The sequence below is a fragment of the Antechinus flavipes genome, chromosome 2, assembly GCF_016432865.1.
Source record: "Antechinus flavipes isolate AdamAnt ecotype Samford, QLD, Australia chromosome 2, AdamAnt_v2, whole genome shotgun sequence".
In the NCBI taxonomy this organism is placed as follows: Eukaryota; Metazoa; Chordata; class Mammalia; order Dasyuromorphia; family Dasyuridae; genus Antechinus; species Antechinus flavipes.
In genome coordinates, this window is record NC_067399.1 from 610,352,839 (window position 1) to 610,376,379 (window position 23,541).

General features: G+C 36.6%; 1 protein-coding gene across 2 annotated transcripts in view; it reads right to left on the reverse strand.

The window, feature by feature from the left end:
- MYOF (myoferlin) overlaps positions 1 to 23,541 on the reverse strand; it is a 161,159-nt gene that overhangs the window by 13,204 nt on the left and 124,414 nt on the right. For both annotated transcript variants that reach the window (XM_051981667.1, XM_051981666.1), the window contains 15 exons: positions 22,442 to 22,547; positions 21,748 to 21,893; positions 20,657 to 20,830; positions 17,517 to 17,625; positions 17,091 to 17,168; positions 14,689 to 14,870; positions 14,414 to 14,572; positions 14,190 to 14,288; positions 12,465 to 12,626; positions 10,235 to 10,400; positions 8,619 to 8,695; positions 4,102 to 4,113; positions 2,584 to 2,682; positions 2,046 to 2,171; positions 709 to 864 (listed from right to left, as the gene is read on the reverse strand). In XM_051981667.1, coding sequence (XP_051837627.1) covers positions 709 to 864; positions 2,046 to 2,171; positions 2,584 to 2,682; positions 4,102 to 4,113; positions 8,619 to 8,695; positions 10,235 to 10,400; positions 12,465 to 12,626; positions 14,190 to 14,288; positions 14,414 to 14,572; positions 14,689 to 14,870; positions 17,091 to 17,168; positions 17,517 to 17,625; positions 20,657 to 20,830; positions 21,748 to 21,893; positions 22,442 to 22,547 — 1,851 coding nt within the window. The remainder of the gene's footprint in view (positions 1 to 708; positions 865 to 2,045; positions 2,172 to 2,583; positions 2,683 to 4,101; positions 4,114 to 8,618; positions 8,696 to 10,234; positions 10,401 to 12,464; positions 12,627 to 14,189; positions 14,289 to 14,413; positions 14,573 to 14,688; positions 14,871 to 17,090; positions 17,169 to 17,516; positions 17,626 to 20,656; positions 20,831 to 21,747; positions 21,894 to 22,441; positions 22,548 to 23,541) is intronic.

A 23,541-nucleotide genomic window follows, 5' to 3' on the forward strand; every position in this document is an offset into this window, starting at 1 on the left:
TGTTGGGAAAAATAAATGAGATGTTATTGGATGATACCATGCTATTTAATATTTTCTATTAATTTTGGTGGTATGCTCAGTTATTCTGTTTATCTGCATAATACTAGAAGAGCTGATTTAAAATGAGAAATAATCAACAGGTTGTTTTGTTTATATAATATTCAAAAAAAGATTTGACTAATGTTTTGGCTGAATTATCTTAATGTCTTAGTACCATGCTGAAACAGCCCCTGTGGGTCACTCCCTTATCTTTCAAGGAGCTCTGGGGAGGGGAAAAGCTACTAGACTGGTAGTTAAGAGAGCTGAGTTCTAGTTCTTGCTCTGTCTCTAATTAGCCATATAATGTTCAATAATTTGTCCTATCTCTCTGGGTACCAGTTTCCTCATTTATAAAAGGAAGGAAGGGTCGGACTAGATGAAAGCATAATTAGGGTAGGACACAAGAGCCTGGCATCCCGGGGCTCCAAGTGTCCAGCTGTTAGGACAGTGCCTGCGAAAGATTTCCTAGTTATGGCTCTGAGATTAGATGAGCTTTAAGGCTCCTCTGGCTCAGATCTTGTATGATTCTAGAACCAGCTTTGGTGTATAAATGTATCTTTCCTCTTAGAAATAGGAGACACCATGAAAGAAAAGACAAACTATTTTATTAAACAGTTACTGTAACTGTAACAAAATGACTTCTTGATATTTTCAAAATGAAAATCTCACCAGGCCATTGTTATCCTGAGGCTGGAGATCCAGGCCTCGAATGATATAAATCCTCACTATGCATTCCTGGGGGATGCTGTCGGGTAATTCCCGAAACTGCTTGGGAGGAGCAGGCACGGTGGGGTCATCAGGCAGGGGATAGATCCGAAAGGAGCCCTGGAATCCACAAACAGAGAAACACAAGATCAGAGCTGGCAATGCAACCAGAACGACATTTGGGTCCCGCTGGTTCATCTCCCGAGGAAATCTTCAGGTCACAATCATGAGAAAATGTATAGATATGGCAGGCTTTGTTAGGGATCATCATTTAGGGTATCATCACTAGATGCTATATGTCATATGCTTACATTTAGGAGGAAAGGAGAGACTGGATCTATCATTTCATTTGGTAGGGAACTCTGAATGAGGGAACTTCCCAGAATCAGATCTGCCTCTGTTCTACAATTTATAGTCTAAGAGAGCTGCTTGGGTATTGAAGGTTGAGTAAGGAGCTCACCCAGGGTCACACAATCAATATGTATCAGAGACATGACTTCTGCTGCAGAAGCTCCCTTGTATGCACTCAAGTATGAAAGGTTTATAATTATTGCTATTATTACTGAAGCAGCTAGGAGGTGCAGTAAAGCCCTAGAGTGACCATGGTCTTATGATTCACAGTTTACTATTGAGAAAGAGCTACCACCCTACACTTACTTTGGAATCAGGATGAAAAATAAGAATTGTTTTAATTGAAAGCATGATGAAAAAGTCAGCAAAAGGCCATTCAGTTCAAGAGGTAAAAGGATTATTCTGCACAGATATAGAAAGGGAGGATAAACAAAGAGAATGCATGGGAACATAGTAAGAGTAACTAATATACTATTTTAGATATTTTTTAAAAATTGGAATTAATTTTAAAAATTTAAATAATTGTAGACAGATGCTTTTGTTATTTATAGGACATAAAATAATTTTTAAAATGTCACTTACATTAAAGTTGCTCTTTTCAATATCCTTGGCTCAGAGCCAGAATTTAGTTCTGGTTCAAACCCATCTGTCAGCCCAACCGCTTAAATAGCTTACTGCAAAGTCACTGGCAGTGACCCAGTGAAACTTGTGAAAAGCCCTTGAAAATTGTAGATTTTATTCAGCTGACATTACATCTAGTTCACACAGGGGTCAGTTACTAAACTGTAAAATGTCCTGACAACTCTACACAAAGGAGACATTAGTTACAGAAGCACTCAGGTGTCCCAAAGTATGTAAGGTACTTTCTTCTGCATCAAAAAGGAAAAAAAGAAGCCTTAAAGTTAGCTAACATTGTACCCAAAGAAGATCAATTTAACCCTCTTGCTTACCTTAAACTCTCCTACCACTGAAGGATCATCATTCTCTTCAGACTTCCCTCTGTATAGCTTAAAGGTATCCGAGAAGTCTGTCAGACCCTTAAACTCTGGTACATTCTCTAGTTCACAATTATACACCTGAAAAGTAACCAACAGCCAATTAGTTAGCCTTTTCTCTCAACAGTACCCTGGAAAGTTTTAGAAGAAGTTTACCCCATCCCCCACTCTCTGGCGCCCACAAACCAGCACACTAGCATACTCGCTGTCCCTGCTGCCAGTTAAACCCACTGACTTTGATATCCTGGCTCAAACATCCAACATGGAACTCATCATCTTCCTATTAAATCTGTCCCAGCTTTCTGACTGCGCTCTCTGCCAAGGTGCCCCCATTCAGCCCAGACCCTGGACGCCATTTGGCCTTCACTGCTTGCGTTCCTGGCCAGACGCACGGGCATTCTCTTCATTTTGATGGAGCCACCTGCCCATCTCTGCTAGAGCAGATATGATCCCTCAAGCCCCAGGCTGTTGGCAAGTGTCATCCCCAAGTTACCTTTAGTCTGGCATATCCCTTCTGAATGTACTCTCCACATTTTTCAGGTTCTCCGATGGAAGCATAAAATTTGCTCCACCAATCAACAACTTCTTCCTCCTAAAAATAATCCCCACAAAGTGGAAAAGCTTGAATGGTAATTTGGGTTTCGAATGCATATGCTAAGCTTCTTTTAAAACAAATTCTGTGAATAATTGAATAGATTCTGAGATTGTCAGCAGAAGCATTCTAGCCACCAAGGCAGACCAAAGCATGTTTATCAATAATATCACACATTGCATAGTGCCTCAAAAGTTTCAAAGTGCTTTATATACATTATCTCATTCGATCTATATAACAATCCTGTGAAATAGGTGGCATTTTTATCCCCATTTTATGGATATAAAAAAACTGAGGCTCAGAGAGGTTATGATTTACCCAGAATCACTCAGCTAGTAACTGCCAAAGGCAGAATTTGAACCCCGATCTTCCTAACTCCAAGACCACACCATCTTGTACAAATCATAAATGGGCATTTACAAACTTGGAGTTTCAGTTAAAAAAGATATCCCACAAAAGGGAATTCTAATTATTGATAATAGCCAGGGCTCTGCTGGAAGCAATTTTAGTGCCCCCAATACTCAGTCAACTGCCTTGTAATAGACTGGATCACATTCTACAGATGTCACCATGTTTGTTTGTTTTTCTAACTTTTTATCCTATTTGATATTTCATAGGGTCAGAGACTTAGAAGTAGAACAAACATATTAATTCAAACACAAAGTTCAGCTTTGCTTCTACAGAACAGGATGAAAAATGTCACTTTTCTCAGTAGATGGAGAAGGCACCCAGCGGGGAATGTCATGTATCATCAGATGTGGTTGCTTTTTTAAGAATTATTTTTCTTTGCTATCTTGGAAACATATCAAAAATGACTGTGTTTAGAGTTCTTAAGTCTTTCAAAGTTGTGGTAGCTTTTTGTTTTGTTTTAACAATAGTCTTATGCTTAAATGATTATGATTATGCTACCCATCTCCTGGTGGGGAGGTGATGGGCTAAATAAGCAGCATGTTTTGGACAGGGCCAGTGAGGGAATTTGTTTTGTCTGATTGTGCATATTTATTAAAAAGATTTTGTTTTTCCTTTCCCTAGTGGGAGGAAGAGAAAAGAAATGATCTAAAATTATTTTTATTTTTATTTTTATTTGAAAAGAGATGACTGCAGTTTTTTCAAAGGTATAAAAATAAATGTAAAGAACAACCAAAAAAGAAATGACAGTTCCCCAATGGATTTACCCATTGCTCAATTTCCCCTATTGAGGGAAGTACCACATGGGGTGATATTGCTGAGTGCAATCTCTCAGCATCTGTGATTGTTGGGAAATAACAAGAACAGAGTGCCCAGGATAGAGGATTTCACATTTGTGTGTGGTCCATGACCTGCATGACCTAGTCCCTGATTTAAAAGTTCTTCCATCACATCCCAACTACAAACAGACACAAGACGCTAAAAAATATGGCAGAGGTAGGTAGGAATTACCTTTTCAGTTAGCTGATCACAGATACGTGTGCAACAGCAGGAGAGTGACCCACACAAATGACATGAGGATGAAGATATGAAGAGCATTGGATTAAAAAAAAAAAGGAAACATTTACTTGTCATTCAGGTTTAACATTTCCAGCATATCTGAGGGGATTCTTTTGAATCATTTTACCTTAAATGATTTCAGAATGTAGCACCTTATTTTCTGCCACACTAGAAATTAGACCAGAATTATTCCCCTATTGAAATGAAAAGTTTATAGAAATATGTGTCAAGTTTTAATGAAATTATGCAGTGTTAAAGCACCTGCTCAAACAATGTGCCTATAATGAAAGGAAAAGGTCTCCTTTTCCTTTGACCCTATCCCGAACCCTTTGAGTCTGATTACTAAAGGGTTTTGATAAAAGATTCTATTCTTTGCTCTTTCAAAAACTCTCCTGTATCTTTGCTGATCCAAGCGTGATTGCCTTGTCTTCCTTGTCTGCTTTTTGGGGGTCTGTTTTCTGTTTACTCTTGCCTCTCTCCTTATTCTCATGCTATCTCACAGGGGTATTTTTGTGATTTTGAATAGAGGTTCATGTTTCCAAGAACTTGCTAACCTAGCAGGTTCCCTCCCCCCCACCCCCAATTTGGTCACATTCCTCCACTTTCACTACTCTCTAATAATGGAATCTTCTTCACTGAGCACATGTGGGAGACAAGAAGCAGGATAACTGGGATCCTGGAGTCTGGTTCTGCCCTTTGCAAATAGTACAACAATGGCACTAAGTCTTTTGAGGAACAGCTTGGAGAAAAAGCACTCTCCTTCCTGCATCTCTGGTCATTGCAACTTCAGGCTAACTTCTGATGCTAGAGGAAAAAATCTTCCAAGCTCCACCAGCCATTGATCAAGTCATCAGGAGAGAACACATTTTTTTGGTTATGGACATCATTTTTAGGCTTTCCTGGGTTCAGCTTTCAAGTTTTATTTTGCTTAGCACTATAGCAAAATTAAGAAAGAAAGAAGGAAGGAATATTAATAGAGAAATTTTATATATATATAGGACATGGATAGAAGTCATATATACAATTAAATCATGACAGTTTTGGAAAGAAAGATTTTTTTTCTGAACTTTCATTGTGAGCAGGTTTACTAAATGCAGTTAAATATATCATTGGTTTATTAATGCTGTACACAATTATTTTTCCACAGTACAAATCCATTATTTAATGAAAATATATTTTTTTAAAACCCACTATCCCAAATTATTCTTGTTGCTTTTGAGTTCTAGCATCCACTATTTGCTTAAGTCACATGTGAGCAATATTGGACACCAGCTTATGTACAACAGCAAGTGCTTAGTTTGATCATAGCCCATCATGTTTCTGTGGAAAGAATAATAGTGTTGCAAGAAATAGGAACTTCCCTTATTCATTGATCACCAACCAATTTTAGTTTTAAAGCATCTTTTATACAAAGTCTCCCTGTAGGAAACCCCTTCCCCCCCGAAGGAAAATTAGAACCTTAGCCCAAGACCACACCTGTCCCAGTCAGCTTCATGCATTTTCTCAGCATACATACATGCACTGTTCTTGTAGAAGCCATTTTGGTGATTGCTGTTGACATGCTGCTTAAACACTAGAAATGGGAAGATAATAATTGAATCTTCCACATTGGAGTCCTATTGGATCATTGGACTGGCACTGGGGAAGCCCAGTTCTCTGAAAGACTCAAAACTTCCTTCCACCCCATCCTCATCCCATTTTTTAAAAAAAAAATGTCTATTCAAAGTCAACTAATCTGATGAACTTCAAAAAATCCTGTGGGTTGAAGGAGGAATGAAGCTGCTTCTACTTACCCAAAGCACAAAGGCAGGCTGTGGACCCCTTGGATCAATGAAGTTTGCCTCAATCTAATTCACTCAATATGTCCATACTTATTTCATCTGAATTGAATATGTGATTATATTCATGGCCAATAGCCATGAGCCAATCAATCTAATTGATGCGTCTGAGCTTCACTCAATTCATTTGACTATGCTCAAACACCAACGAAACATTTATAGCCACCATTTTGCAAAGGTGAGAGCTAGAAGAGAGCCTACAAGTCTTCTTTTTAACTAGCTTAACTAGTTAACTAGTTTCCTTCCTTCTATTTTACAGGTAAGCAAACTAAGACCCAGAGAGGTTAAATGATTTGTCTAAAATTACATAGCAAATTAGTGGTAAAGTTGGGATTTAGAATCTTTTGCTCAAATCAGGGTAATAGTTGTTATTTTTAAACTGGTATTTTTTTTAAGGTGGCTTCTCCCAACTGGTATTTTTTGCTCTATTAAAACTACCACTTACTCACTGCACCTCAGGCAGGTGTTAGAAAAGCAGTCTGATTAAACTAATTCACACTAAGATATGAATAACTGATGGCTTCCCCAACACTAACCCTCTCAAATTTATAAACTATAAATTCTGTTCATTCTCCAGGATCAGTCACATAGTGGACGTTCAACAAATGTTTGTCAATACACTGATACATATTCAATTTATATAACTTGTTGGGGACAATACTAGCCTGGTCAACCTATTCACACTCCAAAAAAAAAAAAAATTAGAGGAAACATTGATGGGGATGTGCCTTATACTTCCTTTGAGCCCCCTCTAGCTCTGGCATGAGAGTATTTGATAACTATGGAGTAGTCAAAACTGAGATAAATCACACACAGCTCTAAAGATAACCTTTTCCACTGCTGGGATAAAATCCCAGGATAAGAGACCCTATACTAAAAATAATAAGATTGTATGACTGTTCCCCCACAGCTCCCACTTTCCAGGCATAATTTGGGGATAGTGTATATGCTGAGAGTCTAGCTATTGTCCTAAAAGGTGATTGACCTGCCCTTTTCTTTGGTGGCTATGTAGAATGTTTAATTGGGGAATAAAATAAGTGTAGTAAAAGATCAAGCCTATTCTGGTAAGGCTACTAAAATACTTTAGATAGGAAAAATGTGTGTGCATATGTGTGTGTGTGTGTGTGTGTGTGTATGTATGTACTCTTTATGCATTTTTAGAGTGTTCTAATATGTTCTCAAATGTACATTTTTAATACTTTTTTGAAATGTGAATTTTTTTGTACTGATCCACACATTAAGATACAATATGTTATTTATATTCATTATAGATTAAATCTTTCCTCTTCAGAACATTTCTACATAGCAAAGACTATTTTTTTGGCCTTGTATTTTCCAGGGGAAACATAATATGAGTTTTTCCTTTTTCTTTTTAATCTTTTAGAATTAGTAGAAATGATTTTGGGAGGGCCAAGAAAATAACAGACTACAGCCTTGTTTTAACATTTTTTTCCCCACATTGTTTCACTGTAAAATCCTGATGAATTTTATAGTCCCAAATAACTTTGTTGTTGTTATTATTATTCAGTCCTTTCAGCTGTGTTCAACTCTTCATGACCCCATTTGGGCTTTTCTTGGCAAAGACACTGGAGTAGTTGGCCATTTATTTTTCTAGATTATTTTACAGATGAGGAAACTGAGGAAAACAGAGTTAAGTGACTTGCCAGAGTCAGCCAACTAGTGAGCATCTGAAGCCAGATTTGAACTCAGAGATGAGTCTTCCTCACTTCAGACTTGGCACTATCCATTGAGCCACTTGGCTGCCCCTCACCAAATATAGTAAGTTTTAACTCTCAAATATAGTAATTTTTAAAAAAGCAACAGGGCAGTGATGTGGCATGGGACAATTAAATAGACAGAAAACCAGGAGTTTGCAGTACCTGAATTCAAATCTGGCTCAGATATTTGAAACTTACTAGCAATGTAACCCCGGGAAACTCAATTAAAGCTGATTGATTTGTTCCTCTCCCCAAAAGCAACATGTCTGTTTCGCAGATACAAAACAATTTTGCATTAAACATGATTATTAGTATAGTTTTTTCTTGTTCCATTTTTTTAATGGAACAAATTATCTTATAGACTAAGGATTGGCAAACTACAGTCTGAGGGTCAAATTCTTTCCTCCTGTTTTGAACGGACATTGAGCTAAGGATGGATTTTACATTTTTAAATACAATAAAACTTTGTTTAAAAATGTAAAACCAATTCTTAGCTTGCCTCAGTAGAATTTACCAACCCCTGTAATAATTTCTGAAAGGAATAAAAAAATTTTCTCATTTGGCCCTCTGCTTGATTCATGAATCCCTTCTCTAACATTCAAATTCAATTTAACAAATGTCTCTAAGAAAAGGTCATCCAAAAGCTTATGACTTTCTGAGGCTGACTATAAGATTGTTATCCAATGCTCATAACACATCTGGTTGGAAATTTTTTGCTCTTTTGTGTTCACTATAACTTTTTATTTTTATTTCTTTGCTCTTTTTGCTTTTTACATTTTTTGCTCTTATATTCATTAAAACTTTTTTTTATATGATGTCCAAAAACCGCTTTCATTTTTCACAAATATGATCAAATGGCTTTTGCCACAGTCAGGCAAAAACAAAGAACAGGATGATTAATGTAGATGCTTACCTTAGCTGAGAGCAAAGGCTTTGTGTCTTCTACTTCAATAATCACATCCCGTTGAGGTGGGGCAGACAAAATGGAAGCTAAAAAGCAATGCACAATGTAGAGATGGGGTCAGTAGCCGTCCGCAGACCAAAAAGTATTGTGGGCAGAAAGGGAGAGGAAAGGGAAGGATGGCTGGGAAGTCACCATCCTGTGGAGACTCTCAAGAGAAAAGGGGGAATCTGGCAGCAAGGACAGGGTGCAGTACTCTAGTATATGTTTGGGCATGAGCTTTTTAACACCAGGCCACTGTCAAATTTGAACAAGTACATTTAGATCTCCATTTCCCCACCTCACTGGGCTCCCCAGAGGCTTATCTCCTATTCATTTGCTTCTTCACTTTTGCACACTACTCTCTCAGACCTTTTTGGTCATAAGAAGGGCAATAAGATGTATTAATTATAGCCATGGCATAAAGGCAACAAGTCAAAAATAGTTTTAGCTCTTAGTGACAAAAATTCACAAAATATTTCCTGGAGAGAAAGGATGCTTTATTATGAAAATTTTGCTTGGGAAATAAATTAATTGTGCTGCCGTCTGCTTGATTTGTTTCTATAAATAGAGATGCTTCATTACATCATCATAATCATAAGCAACTTGAGGCCAGAAATATTTTTGGTTTTGTCTTTGTAGTCTTAGCAGCTGGCACATAGTAAGCTCTTAATAAATGTTTGTCATGGAATTATTAGGAATAACTGATATTCATAGAGTTATTATAGTCCATTCATATATATTACCTTATTTGAACCTTATAATCATTTAAGATAAATACTGAAGGCATTACTATTCCTATATGACAATTGAGTAAACTGAGACTTAATTTTTAGACTACTGCTTTAGAGTTTGTAAAATACTTTATAGTGTCTCATTTTATCTTCACAACAACCCTGAGAGATAGCTATTATTTCCCTATTTCATGAATGAGGAAACTGAGGCAGTCAGAAGGTAAGTGACTTGCCCAGTGTCACACTTGCTGGTGAGTGTCAGAAGCTGGATTTGAGCTTACGTATTCCTGATTCTAGTATTCCTGACTAGTGCTCTGTGCACTGTGGCCCCATCTAGCTTCTTAAATACTCAAAGGTGCTTGCCCACAGTCCCACAGTTAATAAGTGCCAAAGAAAGCCTCTGAACCAAGATCTTTCCTAATTCCAAGTATGATCTTCTTTCTCCTATGTCTTACTGCCTGCTACAGAACAAGGAGCCTCCAAGTACAGAAATCAGGTTTCTCCAAGGCACAAAACCCTATGTGTCGTCCCTTCAATGGTGTCACAATCCTATTGCTGTAAATATTCTCTCCATCAGTTTGCAATTCCCCTTTCTTTAGAAAAGAGCGGAAGCAATTAGAGACTGAGTTGCCTAGAAGAAGACCCCTGACCTCCTGCTACTGACAAGCTGTGTGATTATGTACAGATCAATTAGCTTCTACATGCTTCCCCATCCATGAGAGGGGAGAGCAAGGATTTTTTCTTCCCCAAAAGGAAGTCAGGAGTTTTGGTCGACAAGGAGGGGAAAGCATGTGAAACCTCTGAGGTTCCTGGAAGAGAGCCTTGGCGTGAACCCCAACTTCTGTTGGCATTTACCTTTTAGTTGGGGTGCAACATCTTCCTTAAATGCATAAGGGTCACAACGAAACTGTTCCAGAAGGTCGATGGTACACTGGCCCACGATGGGCTTCCGCCCAAATTGTCGATGGTCGATCACTTTAATGACCAGCGGTGGAGTGTACAATTCTTCTTTGGGCAAGAGCTGTGAAATCAACAGTTTTATTACTTTGCTTTAATTTGATCTATCTAACCAGAGGAAAATTAACATTTTCCATGCCTTGGGACCACTTCACCAAAAACCTCAAAGCAACATTCATGAATTCAGTTGAAGAGGTCACAGAAACAATGGAACACAAGCCCCCGTTGGTGAAAGTCTTGAGACACAGCAAGAACTATCTATCTGCTGAAGTGGAAAGGGCTGGATTGGGAGGAAAGTGCTCCCTGCTAGCTTCCTATTTGATGAACTAGCTGCTAACCTCAGTAGTTTCTATGGTGCTGAAAGCATGCAAGGGCCCAGATACCCCATACTAGTTATTGCTCTGACTTTGATTTTGGTTTCTCCCCTATAAGTTATGTAGGTAACTAAAGAAAGTCCATTACTTCAGACAGGAATATTTACATGCCCTATTGAGAAATTACTTTCAAAGGGAATAAAAGTACACAGATACCATAATAATCACATTCATGACTGTACTTAAAAAGGAATTTCAGGTGAGACTAGGACTACAACTGATTATTGAGACCTAAACACAGTCATCAAGGATGCACACTAGATCTAATCTATATCCTTTTTAAAGATCTTGATGTGATTCCCAAGGGAAAAGTAGGGCAGCTGCCCTAGGGCATCCTAGAAGCAGAGTACCAGGACCTAGTTGGAAGGAAGGACTTAACAAAACTTTATCATTCTTTCAAGGTCCAATTACTATTAGCATTAATTCATTCAACACTTTCCGGGCCCTGCTCTTCAATTGGAGAGAATATCTTTTAGATAAAGAGGATATTAATTTTTCCAGTAGTAATGACTAAAGGGATTCTATTTTAGTCTGTTCCTATTCTAGATAAAAGCAATGTGAATTGGAATAAAAACAAAAACAACCATCTGCTTGGTTTATGCCTTGGCTTTGCTACTTACTAACTACGTCATGGACAAATTCCTTAATATCTCTTAACTTTGGTTTCTCATCCATAACATGAAAATCATAATTTCTGTCCTGCCTATCTACTAGGCTTATTGTGAATCTCCAGTGAGATGATGGATATAATGCTTTGAAAATTGAGAAGAGCAACATGAGTATAATAATAGGTATTTCTACTCAACAATGAGCTCCATGAGGACAGCCTAATGATCCATACATCTCTCCCCTGCCTTATACTTTATATATAGTAGGCATTTAAATGTTTCCTGAATTAAGTATATATTGTGTATCACATATATATTTTAAGAAATACATATATGACATTCAATATGCAAAATGTGTGTTAGCTATTATATTATTGTTATTTTTATTATATCTAAGAAATTTCCTGCTGTCAACCTAAGATTAAAAAGACATTGCTCAACAGTAAGATTCCTAGATTTTCTATTTGCTGTTTAATGCCAGAGGTGTCTGTGTGTGTTTGTGTGTGGGTATCTATGTGCACATGTGTGCGTGTATGGGTGCATATTCACATAATTAAATCCACATATTTACATATGCAATATACATTATGTTTAATATATGTGAGGCAGCCAGACATTAGTAGACAGAGTTCTGGGCTTAGAGTCAAAAAGATTTGGGATTAAATCCAGCCTTTGACAACTTCTATGTTATGCTGAGCAAGTCATTTATCATTTATATGACTCAGGTAACTTCCTGGGTCTTATCTAAGCTACAGATAGGTTGGGATCTGTGCTGGTGGAGGGAGTTCCTGTGTAATATGAGTCCTGAACTACATCAGGCTTCCCAAAGCTGATAAAACCATAGATCTTTCCTCATTTTCTTCAAACTAGATTTGTGATTTCGTCAGTGTAGGGGTTCTTAGGGAAAAATTCCCTCTTTTAATACAAGCTGGGGGCAACTTTCCCCCCAACTTGTAGACTTAGAGAATTTCCCAGATACTAAGAGGTTCTGAGATTTTCTCAGGGTCATACATTGGATACGTGTATTTCCCCTGCCTCACATCTTTTCCATATTCAGTATGTATATGCTTCCATATTGAATATAATTTTACTATTAACACATTAAACATCTCATTTCAAGGAGCTGAGGGAGGGTTGATACAGCACCACTTTCATGAAGAGAACAGAACTTGGAAAGTTGGGCGTCTTCTTAAGGTTTCTGATCACTGCTGATTCTACCCTTTCCCCTCCACACTCCACGATCAGACTTGGTGAAGTCACAGACGCCATCTGGTAATTTTTCATGTTTCTTAAGCCCCAAGCTAGAATCTACAATAAAGAAAAAGATAGGAAAATTGTTAAGGGAATGAAGGAAAGTCAGCATACTAAGTATGATATTCAAAAGGAAAAAGTATTCCAAGAATGGCTTATTTATAAATGGGGAATTCTTTAGGCCTTATTCCTGCTTAGATATTTTTAGAATGCCTATGAAAATATTTGAAGAAATAATAGCACAGAGGATATGTACAAGAAAAGAGCCAGCCCCCAAATCCGGTGCTTTCTGTTTAAGGAAGGACATTTCTCTTGAACCTTTGGCAGCCTCAGGCATAGGGATCTCAATTTCCTCTTGAGGCAATCAATTGGACTAACTGTTTTCTAAGGGCTTCCTAATTCTAAATTCTTTGATCCCTTGAGTTAAATGAGTTGGTCTTTGAGACAAGTTCTGGAATGGTAGAGTCAGAGTTGCTTGGATCAGGGCAGGGGCTAATTAGCCTTTGGGAAGTATGTCAGAAGGGGACATCCAAGGATTATGTTAGGTTAGGCAAACATGCCGGGACATGAAGGCTTCCATGGCCTACAATGTACCATTGCCATTGTGATACTCCTACAAATTTTCTTCCCATTCCTTCTATTTTTCCTCCCTCTACCTCCATCACCCAGATGCGCTGATATGAGCATTTCTCCCCTTTTCCTATTTCCCCACTATCATTTTGTACTGTTCAGCATAATCTGTGTCTGAGAAAATTTCTGGGCAATCTAAGCTACTCACCAGTCCCCTAGCAGATTCCACTCCCAGATCACATCCTATAACCAGACAATTGCTCATTCCCTAACCATATTGCACTCTGTACTAGGCTGGTGGGTAATGGAACATTCTTTTCTCCAGTGTATTGATGAATCCTTAATTTATATTGATAAGGGTCCCCTTACATCTTCTTTCCCCATCTCTCCCCTGAACAAATTGCAACTTCTCAATGCCTTCTCATTTTGTATGTGTTTTATCAATGTTTTTCCTTAAGTCAGAAATACATACATTTAGTCTTAAAACCTTAGGAGTCATTTAATTCAACCCTTTCACTTTACAGAAGAAGAAACCAGAGCCAGAGAAAAGTCAACCAACTTGCTTAACATCACCCAGTTGGGCAGAGCTGGACCTCTAACTAAGGTTTCTCCACTCTTAAAGGCTCATTACACTTTTCATGGCTTCTCTGCACATAAACTGCCCACTGTGCTGGAGGCTCCCTCTAGACCTTCTGTTAGTACTTACTCTTGATATGTGACCCAGCTCTTTTTCAGACATGTGAAATTTAGAATTTTTGACTTTAAGGTGTGGGGGACACAGAGAGACCCGTTAGACATCCTCTAACATTTATTTGCTATGTCATTATTAAATGACATTTACTGAGACATTAGTCTCAGTATTCTAGGCAACTTTCTAAAAGAGCAAGTGTTAACCTGCATAAGTATAAGAAATTTCCTTACAGGTTGTTCCTTGTACCAAAGAAATAGCAGATCTAATCCCTCTCCCTGCTTCTCAGGAAAATCCTCACCTCCCATCCTAAGTAAAAATATTCTTTTGATCAACCCAACTCAGTGAGAAGAGAGAAGTACCTCAATAGCAGTGAGTTGAACCACAGGCCTAATTCCTTGAGGAACCATGTAGAGGTTTGGGGCTCTCTGGGATGGGAGAATTGGAAGGTTGGAGCCATCCTGATAAAGCAAACATGGTAACAATAATTACATTCCTTCATTTCAAATAAAGCATTCCAGGGGACACAATTAAATGTTTTCACCCAACCACCCTGAAAGGAGTGAACAGGAAACTGATAAATTACCTTATCTCTGAGAATAAGCTCAGCAGTTACAAGTACATCCCCACAGGCTTTGTCTCCATTTTTAACTGGGTGCCAAAGAAGCTTAGGGGTGATGTCTACTTCTGGATTAAGCTTGACCACGGGGGAGCAAAAACTTCGGCCTAAAAATTCATCCTTGCCCTGGGAAAAAAACCCCAAATTACATATATATGTAAATTACATAATACATAAAAGTATTTTAGATGTCCATTCCCATCCCCTACCCCCAATCCTTAGGGAAATTCCAGTTGACTTACCACTTGGTCATTATCAAAGAGTTCAATGACAACTTTGGGTGGGTTTTGTACTATTGTTTGTGGATCTCCAAAGATTTCAATTTCATCAAATATAATAGTTTGGTCCCATGTTGGATTCAGTGTTGAATGTATGATTTCAGTTGTTTTGCTTCGATGGAGGAATGAAACATGAGCATAGGGATCTAAAATAAATGAACAGGATAAATGAACCAAAGACCTAGATACCTAAAGTACCCTTTCCTATATTTTCTTACTACCTAAAAAGTAGCATAGATGATAGATTGATTGGAGAAGTTATATGCTTCCTGAGATGGCTATTGGTGTGGGTTCTGTCTTTTTAATATGTAGACTTTGAATGTGACAGAGCTTGATACATACAGAGCAAACTACCTTTTGAGCCAAGAACACTTGGGTTGAATTAAATTTATTTTTTCCTCTGTCATCATTTCTTCTTTTATTATCAAATAACAAGCATTTTTTAACCTAATTGTTCTTCCTCCTACTCTGCCTATTGAGCAAAATTTTAAAATATATTAAATTTAAAATTTGTAAAATTTTAAATCAAAAATTTTAAAAATTAAAAAAATGTTGTGCATGCTGTGTATACAGCCAAAAAACACATTCCTTAAAGTATACCTACTCTCAAAAGTCAACGTTGCATAATTACTATTAAGATTACTGTTTTAGAGCTGAAAGCATCTCAAATATAAACAGCCATGCTCTGCTCCTAGTTCTTTGACTCCAAGTCCAATGTCCTTTCCATTATACTTGACTGCATCTCTTTTAACAGTAGTAACTCAAGGAGAAAGCATATTGATCACATAAATAAAAAGCTTTCTCTCATCCTTTAGCATGGTGAGGGAGAAAAAGCTCTGAACTCAGAATCAGCAGACCGGAGTTCAAATCTTGGTCCTTCTACTTCATACTGACACGACTTTGAAAAAGTCACTTAAGAAATTCTCTAGTCTCAGCATCTGTGTCTTGAATTAGATGACCTCTAGAGTCCCTTCCAGCTCCAAACCCATAGTCCTATTTCTCAAACTGGAGACAATCACTATAATCCTTAGATTATAAGCAAATATGGTTTTTTTTTTTCTTCAACACCTTTAGTGTGTAGGGTAGTTTCCATATTTCTACCTCTGATTTTCAGTGATGGGGCACCCTCTTGTGGAAACATATAGAAATGTTTTTTAGTATCTTCTAGAGCAAAGCTTCTTAAAACTGTGGGTTGTGACCCCATGTGGGGGGAGTAAGGAAAGGTGGGGGTTATGAAAAATTCAGCAACAATTAAAGTATCAAATATTCCATTAATATTTAATTCTTTATTTAAAAATAAGTACTCCATCATGAAAAATATCATGAAAATTTGCTTTTGTCTTTAATAAATGGTAAAATTATATGTATATCCAAAATTTTTTTTTATAATTTTTTTTTTTTTTTGCTGAGGCAATTGAGGTTAAGTGACTTAACCTCAGGATCACACAGCTAGGAAGTATTAAGTGCATAAGAACAGATTTGACTTAAGGGCTGGTGCTCTATCTATTGTACCAACTAGCTGCCCCCAAAGAATTGTTTTAAATAAATTTCTTTATGATGCTTATCAGTAAATGTTTGATTTATATACATATTTTATATACCTATATACCTAGAGTCATGTAAAAATTTCTCAGGGGAAAAAAAGGGTCATGAGTAGAAAAAAATTTAAGAAACCCTGATCTACAGACACACACACACCCACGCACAAAATCAGACGGGAATTCAAACCCCAAATAAAGTTTATTGGGATTAAACTGTCTGGAAATGTGCTCATTTATTTAAAATGCTTCACTTGCCTTGTGTAAATATCAGAGAAGAGCAAGAAGATATAAGAAAGAGCTGGTTAAAGGTTCTCCATCCTTGGATGTTCTCATTCTTTTCATTTTTTTTCTATTTTAATTTTTTGAAATATTTTATTTTTCCAAATACATGTAAACATAATTTTCAACATTCATTTTTGTAAATTTTTGTGTTCCAAATTTTTGTCTTTCCTTCTCCAAGACAGCAAACAATCTGATAATAGGTTAAATAGTGCAATTCTTTTAAATATATTTCCATACTTGTCATGTTGTGCAAGAAAAATCAGATCCAAAAGGAAAAAATCATGAGAAAGAAAAACAAACAAGCAGTAATAACAAAAAGGTGAAAATATTATTTTTGATAGATGTTCTCATTTTTATTTGTGGTAAAATGCCTGCATCTCTACTTCTCTGAAATACCACCAGATGGCACTCTACCACCACGTGTCTTTGGCCACAGAAACATTAAGAAATGACCAAATAGGGGAATAAGAAACATCTTAACATAAAGTATAACTGTTGGCTTATTATAAAATTTCATGGTTTGGGTTAACTTTTTTTCCTTACCTGAAAAACTGTCTTTATCCAAAGCCATAAGATTTCTGGCCTGATATATATAGCAGCGAAGGTGATAATTGTGTACTCCTTTAAAAAAAAGAACCAAAATTAATTTACAAGAAATATAACATAGTAAACTTCCTTTGTGTATGTGTGTGTATGTAGGTATGCACACATACTCATGCATACATACATATGCTAGAACAGACAGAAATTAGCAATTAAAAAAGAAGGAACTATACCTATTTTAAAACACTGCATTCACTTAACTTTTAAAATCCAATTAAAGTTTATTTAAAACCAAAGGTACTTCTTTGTGGGATTGAACTAAAAGTCAAATTGGAACACTGAGACTATCCTACTTAGATTATTTTAATAGCATTCTTTAATGATAACTAAAGAAAAAGAGTCTAAAACAAAATTCTAGAAACTCACTCTCAAAATCACAGGAAACAATTGGAGTGTTTGCACCAAACACAGTTGTTGCACTATATTTGTGTTTTTCCATGCTTTTCTCATCTCCATCTTCAGTAGTATCTGCTCCCTGGGATAAAATGCAAAAAAGTAAATCAACCACATGTTAAATAATGAAATAATAATGGAAAATAATGAAAACGAGAAAATGGCAATAATGAAATATTAAAATAATGAAATCATGAAAAATAATGAAAAAAATCTTTCCTTGGAAAACTGGATTTTGGTAAATACCTTTTCTTAAAAGAAAGGGACTTCCATTGATTAGAGAACAGCTAAATAAAGATAAATTTAACTACATGATAATATAATGGACTATTAGTATATTGTAAGAAACAACAACTAAAATGAATACTGGAAAAGTATGTGAAGACTTATATGAATTGATACAGAATGAGGCAAATAGAACAATGTAAACAATATACACAGTAACTACAACAATGTAAAAAGAAAGAATGTCAGTAAGAAAAGTAAACTATGATGTGTAATTATAATAGTCAAAAAACATAGCACTGGAGAAGAGATGAGAAGAATGTCTCTACCTTTTTTATTTGCAAAATGAGATTTGAGTATGGAACACTGCATATATAGTATTGTCACAATCAATTATGCTTTGCTTTATTTTGTTCTTTTTTCTCTTTTTTGTTACAAGGAGTGTTTTTTTGGGGGGGGGATTAGGGAAGTGGAAATATATTTATAATTGAAGATGATACATAATAATTAAATCAAAGACATCTTAAAAACCCAAAGTAATATATAAATGCAAGTTTTCATTAAAAAATAATTTAGGAAGAGCACTCCATCATGCTACCACTGTATGTAACAAGTGCTGCCATTTTCTTGCAGTGAAAATCAAGAAAGCTACTAAAGGCTCTTAAGTTATCAAAGAATGATCTTTATCTTCTCTGTCACACAGTTAAATAGAACTTCGGACATAGTGCTCTTTCTTGAGCAGAAGTCACCCCCTGTTTGAGTGAGCATCAAGAAACTAAGTTATGGTACTCAATTCTGAGAGGAAGTATGTGTTGGCAAGGTTGGAAGTAGATTGAACTGTAATTTTAAATCTTTGAATAGGTTCTTCTTATGAAGAAGGATAAAAAGATGCAAGGAAATCACTATATATTTATCTGTTTTAAAAACTATTCATATTTCTATTTAAAGACTCGAAGTTGAGAAAGAGAAGTCATAATTCTATTAGGAACAATGTTTGGAGTAAGGTAGAAATCTGCTAAAATGGTTACCAGTAAATCTGCAATATTTGATTCAATTTGCTTTTGAGGCAAAAATATAATCCTTAAAAATTTCCAATAGGAGGTCATCTGGTCAGTTAAAGCAGTCCTTTTTTTTTTTTTTTTGATAACTTCAATTTTAGGGAGTTGTTTTTCCCTTGTGGACTCTTGTTCAGCACCAAGGAACACTGGGAAATGGAATTTTTCCTTAAATAGAAAGAAGACTGAAGGATCATGAAAAGCAGGAATTGGATGAGATGGGAGAAACTGAGATAGTTTTTAGTCCTGGGAGAAGAGGAGGATGAGCAGTATGGAGAAGAGGCATACAATGGGGCAGCAAAGGGAGAGTTAATTGCAAGTGAAGGTCCTGGACTGGTTCACTGATTCACTGAAGGAATTATCCATCTGGAGAAAAGCTGCTATTAGTCCGAATGTACTTACTTCATTTCATCTCATTTATAACTTTCTCTTCCTCTTCCTCTTCCCTGCTTCATCAGTGCCTGCTTACCCTTTAAAGTGTCCTGTTCTTTCAAAATCTTGTTTGAACTTTTATAATGGGTTTTATCTCCAAATAAAGATAAGCTAACTTTTATTATATTATGAGCAATTGTTTGCTATAAAGGGGTGGGGAAGAAGGAGAAGCAGGGGAAAGGACAAAAGTGAACATGTGTAGCTATCTACATCCAGATAGAAGACTGGAGATTGAATGTTGATCATAACATAGTATTTTCACTTTTTTTGTTGTTTGCTTGCTTTTTTTTCCTTTCTCATTTTTTCCACTTTTGATTTGATTTTTTCTTGTGTAACATGATAAATGTGGAATATGTTTAGAAGAATTGAACATGTTTAATCTTTTATTTACTTGCTGCCCAGGGGAAGGGAGGGAGGAAGAAAAATTCAGAACACAAGTTTTTGCAAGAGTGAATGTTGAAAACTATCTTTGCATATATTTTTTAAAATAAAAAGCTATTATTATTATTAAATAAATTAAAAAATAAAAATATATAATATTAGAATTATTTTTTAAAAAATACATGTGATCAACTTCTTTGGACTTTAAAAAGAAAAATCACGAGCTTATATTAAGTTTTGGTGGCATAAAGTACAGCTTCACATATAAAATCTAAATTTCTCTTCCTGGCTATTTCCAAATAGTGCTGCTTGCCTTTTGGGTATCTTCTTCCTCCTCCTCATTTTCCTCCTCTTCCTCTTCCTCTTCCTCTTTTTCTTCTTCTTTCTCCTCCTTAAACTCCACCCCTGAAACCCTGGGTTTTATTAAGTGAGTTTCTCATTTTATCTTGTCTGGAGTCAGGTCACCATGACCCTTGTTAGATATTTTCAAACCATACCACCATTTGAGTATTATCACCACCCCCTCTCAACTCTAAATATTGTATTCTTCTATTAAAATGTAAGCTCTTTGAGGGAAAGGACCGTTTTGCTTACTTGTCCTTTTATTCCCATCATCTAGTGTTAGACACATAGTAAGTGCTTAATAAATGTTTTTCCATTCAATTCTTCATTCTTTCAAATTTGGCTTTGTGACTTCCACCTGCTGTTTTAGTTTCTTTCCTCTGAGGCCAAAGAAACTGAATATTCTCCCTTCCCCAGGACAGTCCTTCAAATTCTTAAAGATGGCTAATATGTCCCCCTGAAACCTTCTCTTCTTTTGGTTAAGTGTGACTACTTCCTTTAGCTGTTCTGCATAAAGTATGCCTTTCAGAGTGCTGGTCCACCCTCCTCTAGATCATCTTCAGTTTATCCTTGTCCTTCCTAAAAGGTGGAAAGTATGGAGAAGTTGCTATGTGTGGTGATGAAGTGGTCCCCCCCACAGAAGACACTATGGACTTATTGAAGTGTTGCTATACTTACAAGGGCACCTTCAAGTTTAAAGATAGCAGCTGCACCGTGTGTTTCCGAAGTAGCCATCTTTCTTCTCCACCGTCTCCGACGAAAGGTATCTGAACTGCGTTGTTTCCAGTGAAATTTCCACCCAATTAAAGAGGCATATTCCCATCCTTCTTTATCTTCTAGTGCTTTCAACCCCTAAAATAGAGTGAAGAATAATTTCATTTCTTCATAGAGCTTTCTATACATGATTGTTCTTATTCTCACTCATTCTTTCAGAACAAGAGAAAATATATTAATCACATCAGCCAGTTTGCCCATTTTGCAAATGGCAAAGTAGTCTAGAAGGATAATTAGTTGCTCATCTTATTAGGAGAACAGGACATATCACACACTTTATTTTTATATTAAAAAATCCCAATTCTTTCTCAAGTGTTTTATTTAAATATATTAGTAGAAAAAATAAATATATTAGTAGCATAACAACTTCATATGTAATAATGGTGTAACAATAAGTAAATTATATTTTATCATTGAATAAAACCAATGCTGTGGGTTTTTTAAAACTATTACCTATTTAAGTATGGTCAAAATTAAGTAAAACCACAGGTCCATTTTAGGACAATCTTATATACCTCTGTATTTTGTAATGTTGATATTAGAATTTAAATATTACATGAAGTCAATAGAAGAAATAAAAGAGGAAATCAAAATTGGAAAAAAAACCTTAGTGATTACTCTAGCATCAGTCCCCTCATTTTACATATGAAGTAAAAAGATGAACTATAACCCAATGGGGTGACATGACTTGTTCATGACTACCTGGAACAAGCTACTAGCAGAGACAAGGCTAGAGCCCATATGTCCTGATTCTCATAGAAATCTACTTTCTGCTGTATATCTCCACCTCTTAGGTAAGAGGATCATGGAATAATGTCTAAGACCTTATGTCCTCACCAGTGTGGAAAGAAGTAATTATTAAACAAGAAATGTGTTATGGTAAAGGATTCCTGTTCCCAGAACTACCTATGCTAAGTTCTTTAGCAATAGATATCTCAGTTTTCTTGGTCGCCTGTGAGATATAAGAGAAGTACATTTCTGACTGATCCTCTCACCCTTTCAGTACTCGCTGCTGATTGCGTTACATCCTTCTTGCGTTTGCGGACCATTCGCCGCCGCCTATGTGTATGGTACATTTTCTCGGCAGCAACCCAGGATTTGGGCTTGTTATCAGGAGGAATGGTAATTCCATATTCCCAGCCTGAAATAGAATTTTTAAAACACTGGCAAAAAGAGGTCAATTCGGCTGAAAGGTAAATAAATCTCCAGGAAGAATTCTGCCACCCCCACTTAGCCTTGGGTCTTTGAAAAAAATGAGAGTTTCATGAGAGGAGTTCCTAGATCCTTTCCAGCTCTGCAGTTCCACAAGTCTGTGATTCTGCTTCCCCTTCTGCACTGATGACATATTCCTGCAGATTCTTCAGTTCCCACCTGACCCCTCTACGCAGCTGTATGTGGTCCTCTGCCCCAGCCCATGCTGTACAAACATCCAGTTCACCTCCACCATCAGAGCAATCGTGACTCTCTGGGCCTGTTTTCTTGTAGCAGTCAGTTCATAGCTCAACAAACATTTATTAAGTCCCTACTACGTTCCCAGGCACTGGCCCAAGCCCTGGATATACAAGGACAATCCCTGGTCTCAATCCCTTTTTCTTCTTGCACAGGAGAAGGACATATGTTGAACTCCTGACAAAGGCACATCTATGAAATCAGGGTAACTAAATGATCTTGTGCTGGGATATCTATTACCTTTTTCATCCACAGCTCGGTTTATATCATACATCCAAGCATCATCTTCCCATTCCCAGCCAGGGGGACAAGTCATCTCATTGGGTGATGCTGCCTTTTCTCCATTCTTTTTCAAAGGAAAGGAGAAGAGACAGAGAGTCAGACACACGCAAAAATGAGGCGGGATGCTGCCGCCCCCTTCACCAGACTTTCCAAACCCTATTAGCATTCCATGTTTTCTCATAAGCATTCCTAACCTTAACTTGCAAACAGAAGCCCTTTGTAAAGACTTGGGTTTCTAGCCACCTTTGGAAGCACCTCAAGATTAAGATTTTGCCCTTTTGTAAAATAATGTACCTGGTCCACTGGAGAGTCTCTGGAGGAAGGAACATATCTCAGAAGGAAGAAACATTGAAATGCAGCACAATATTAAAAAACTGTCTCCTGATGTAAACCACCACCGAGCCATCAATGCTTGTACAAACCAATGAATCCCACCTCATACAGAATATGGTGAGGAAGATTTTCAATTTAGATTTATTTAATGACTAAATTAAACTTTATGTTGAGACTTCAGGTTTAACTTCTATCATTTCAACCTTTATTTTAAAGTGTTGATATTTTTTATCAATGCTTTACTGAGGATTCTGGAATATTTAGGAGATGGGGACAATACCCCAAACCATTGTTCCTTCCCAAGGTCCCCTAAGATATGGATTAAACCCCTAGATTCCTTTTCCCACAAAATAATACTAAAAATCAGTCCCTTTCTTCCCTCTGGAGTAAGTAATTGTAGTGTAATGAAAAGATCACTAGATTTTTAGTCAGAAGTCCTGGATTCCCACAAGATATTTGTGTAGATTATTTGAGTAATATTTTAATTTCACATAATATTAAATTTATCACATATTTTTTTTTTTTTTACATCTGAGCCTCACACTAACCTTTATGGGAGGTATAACAGGAATTATTATTCCCATTTAAAAGAAAAAGAAACCAAGACTGAGAAAGAACAAATGACTTGCTAACAGTTAGTTATTAGATTGGAATCTAGAACTCCCTGGTACTAGGTCTATCTACTCTATCCATTTTACTACACTGACTCTCTAATGACTGATATA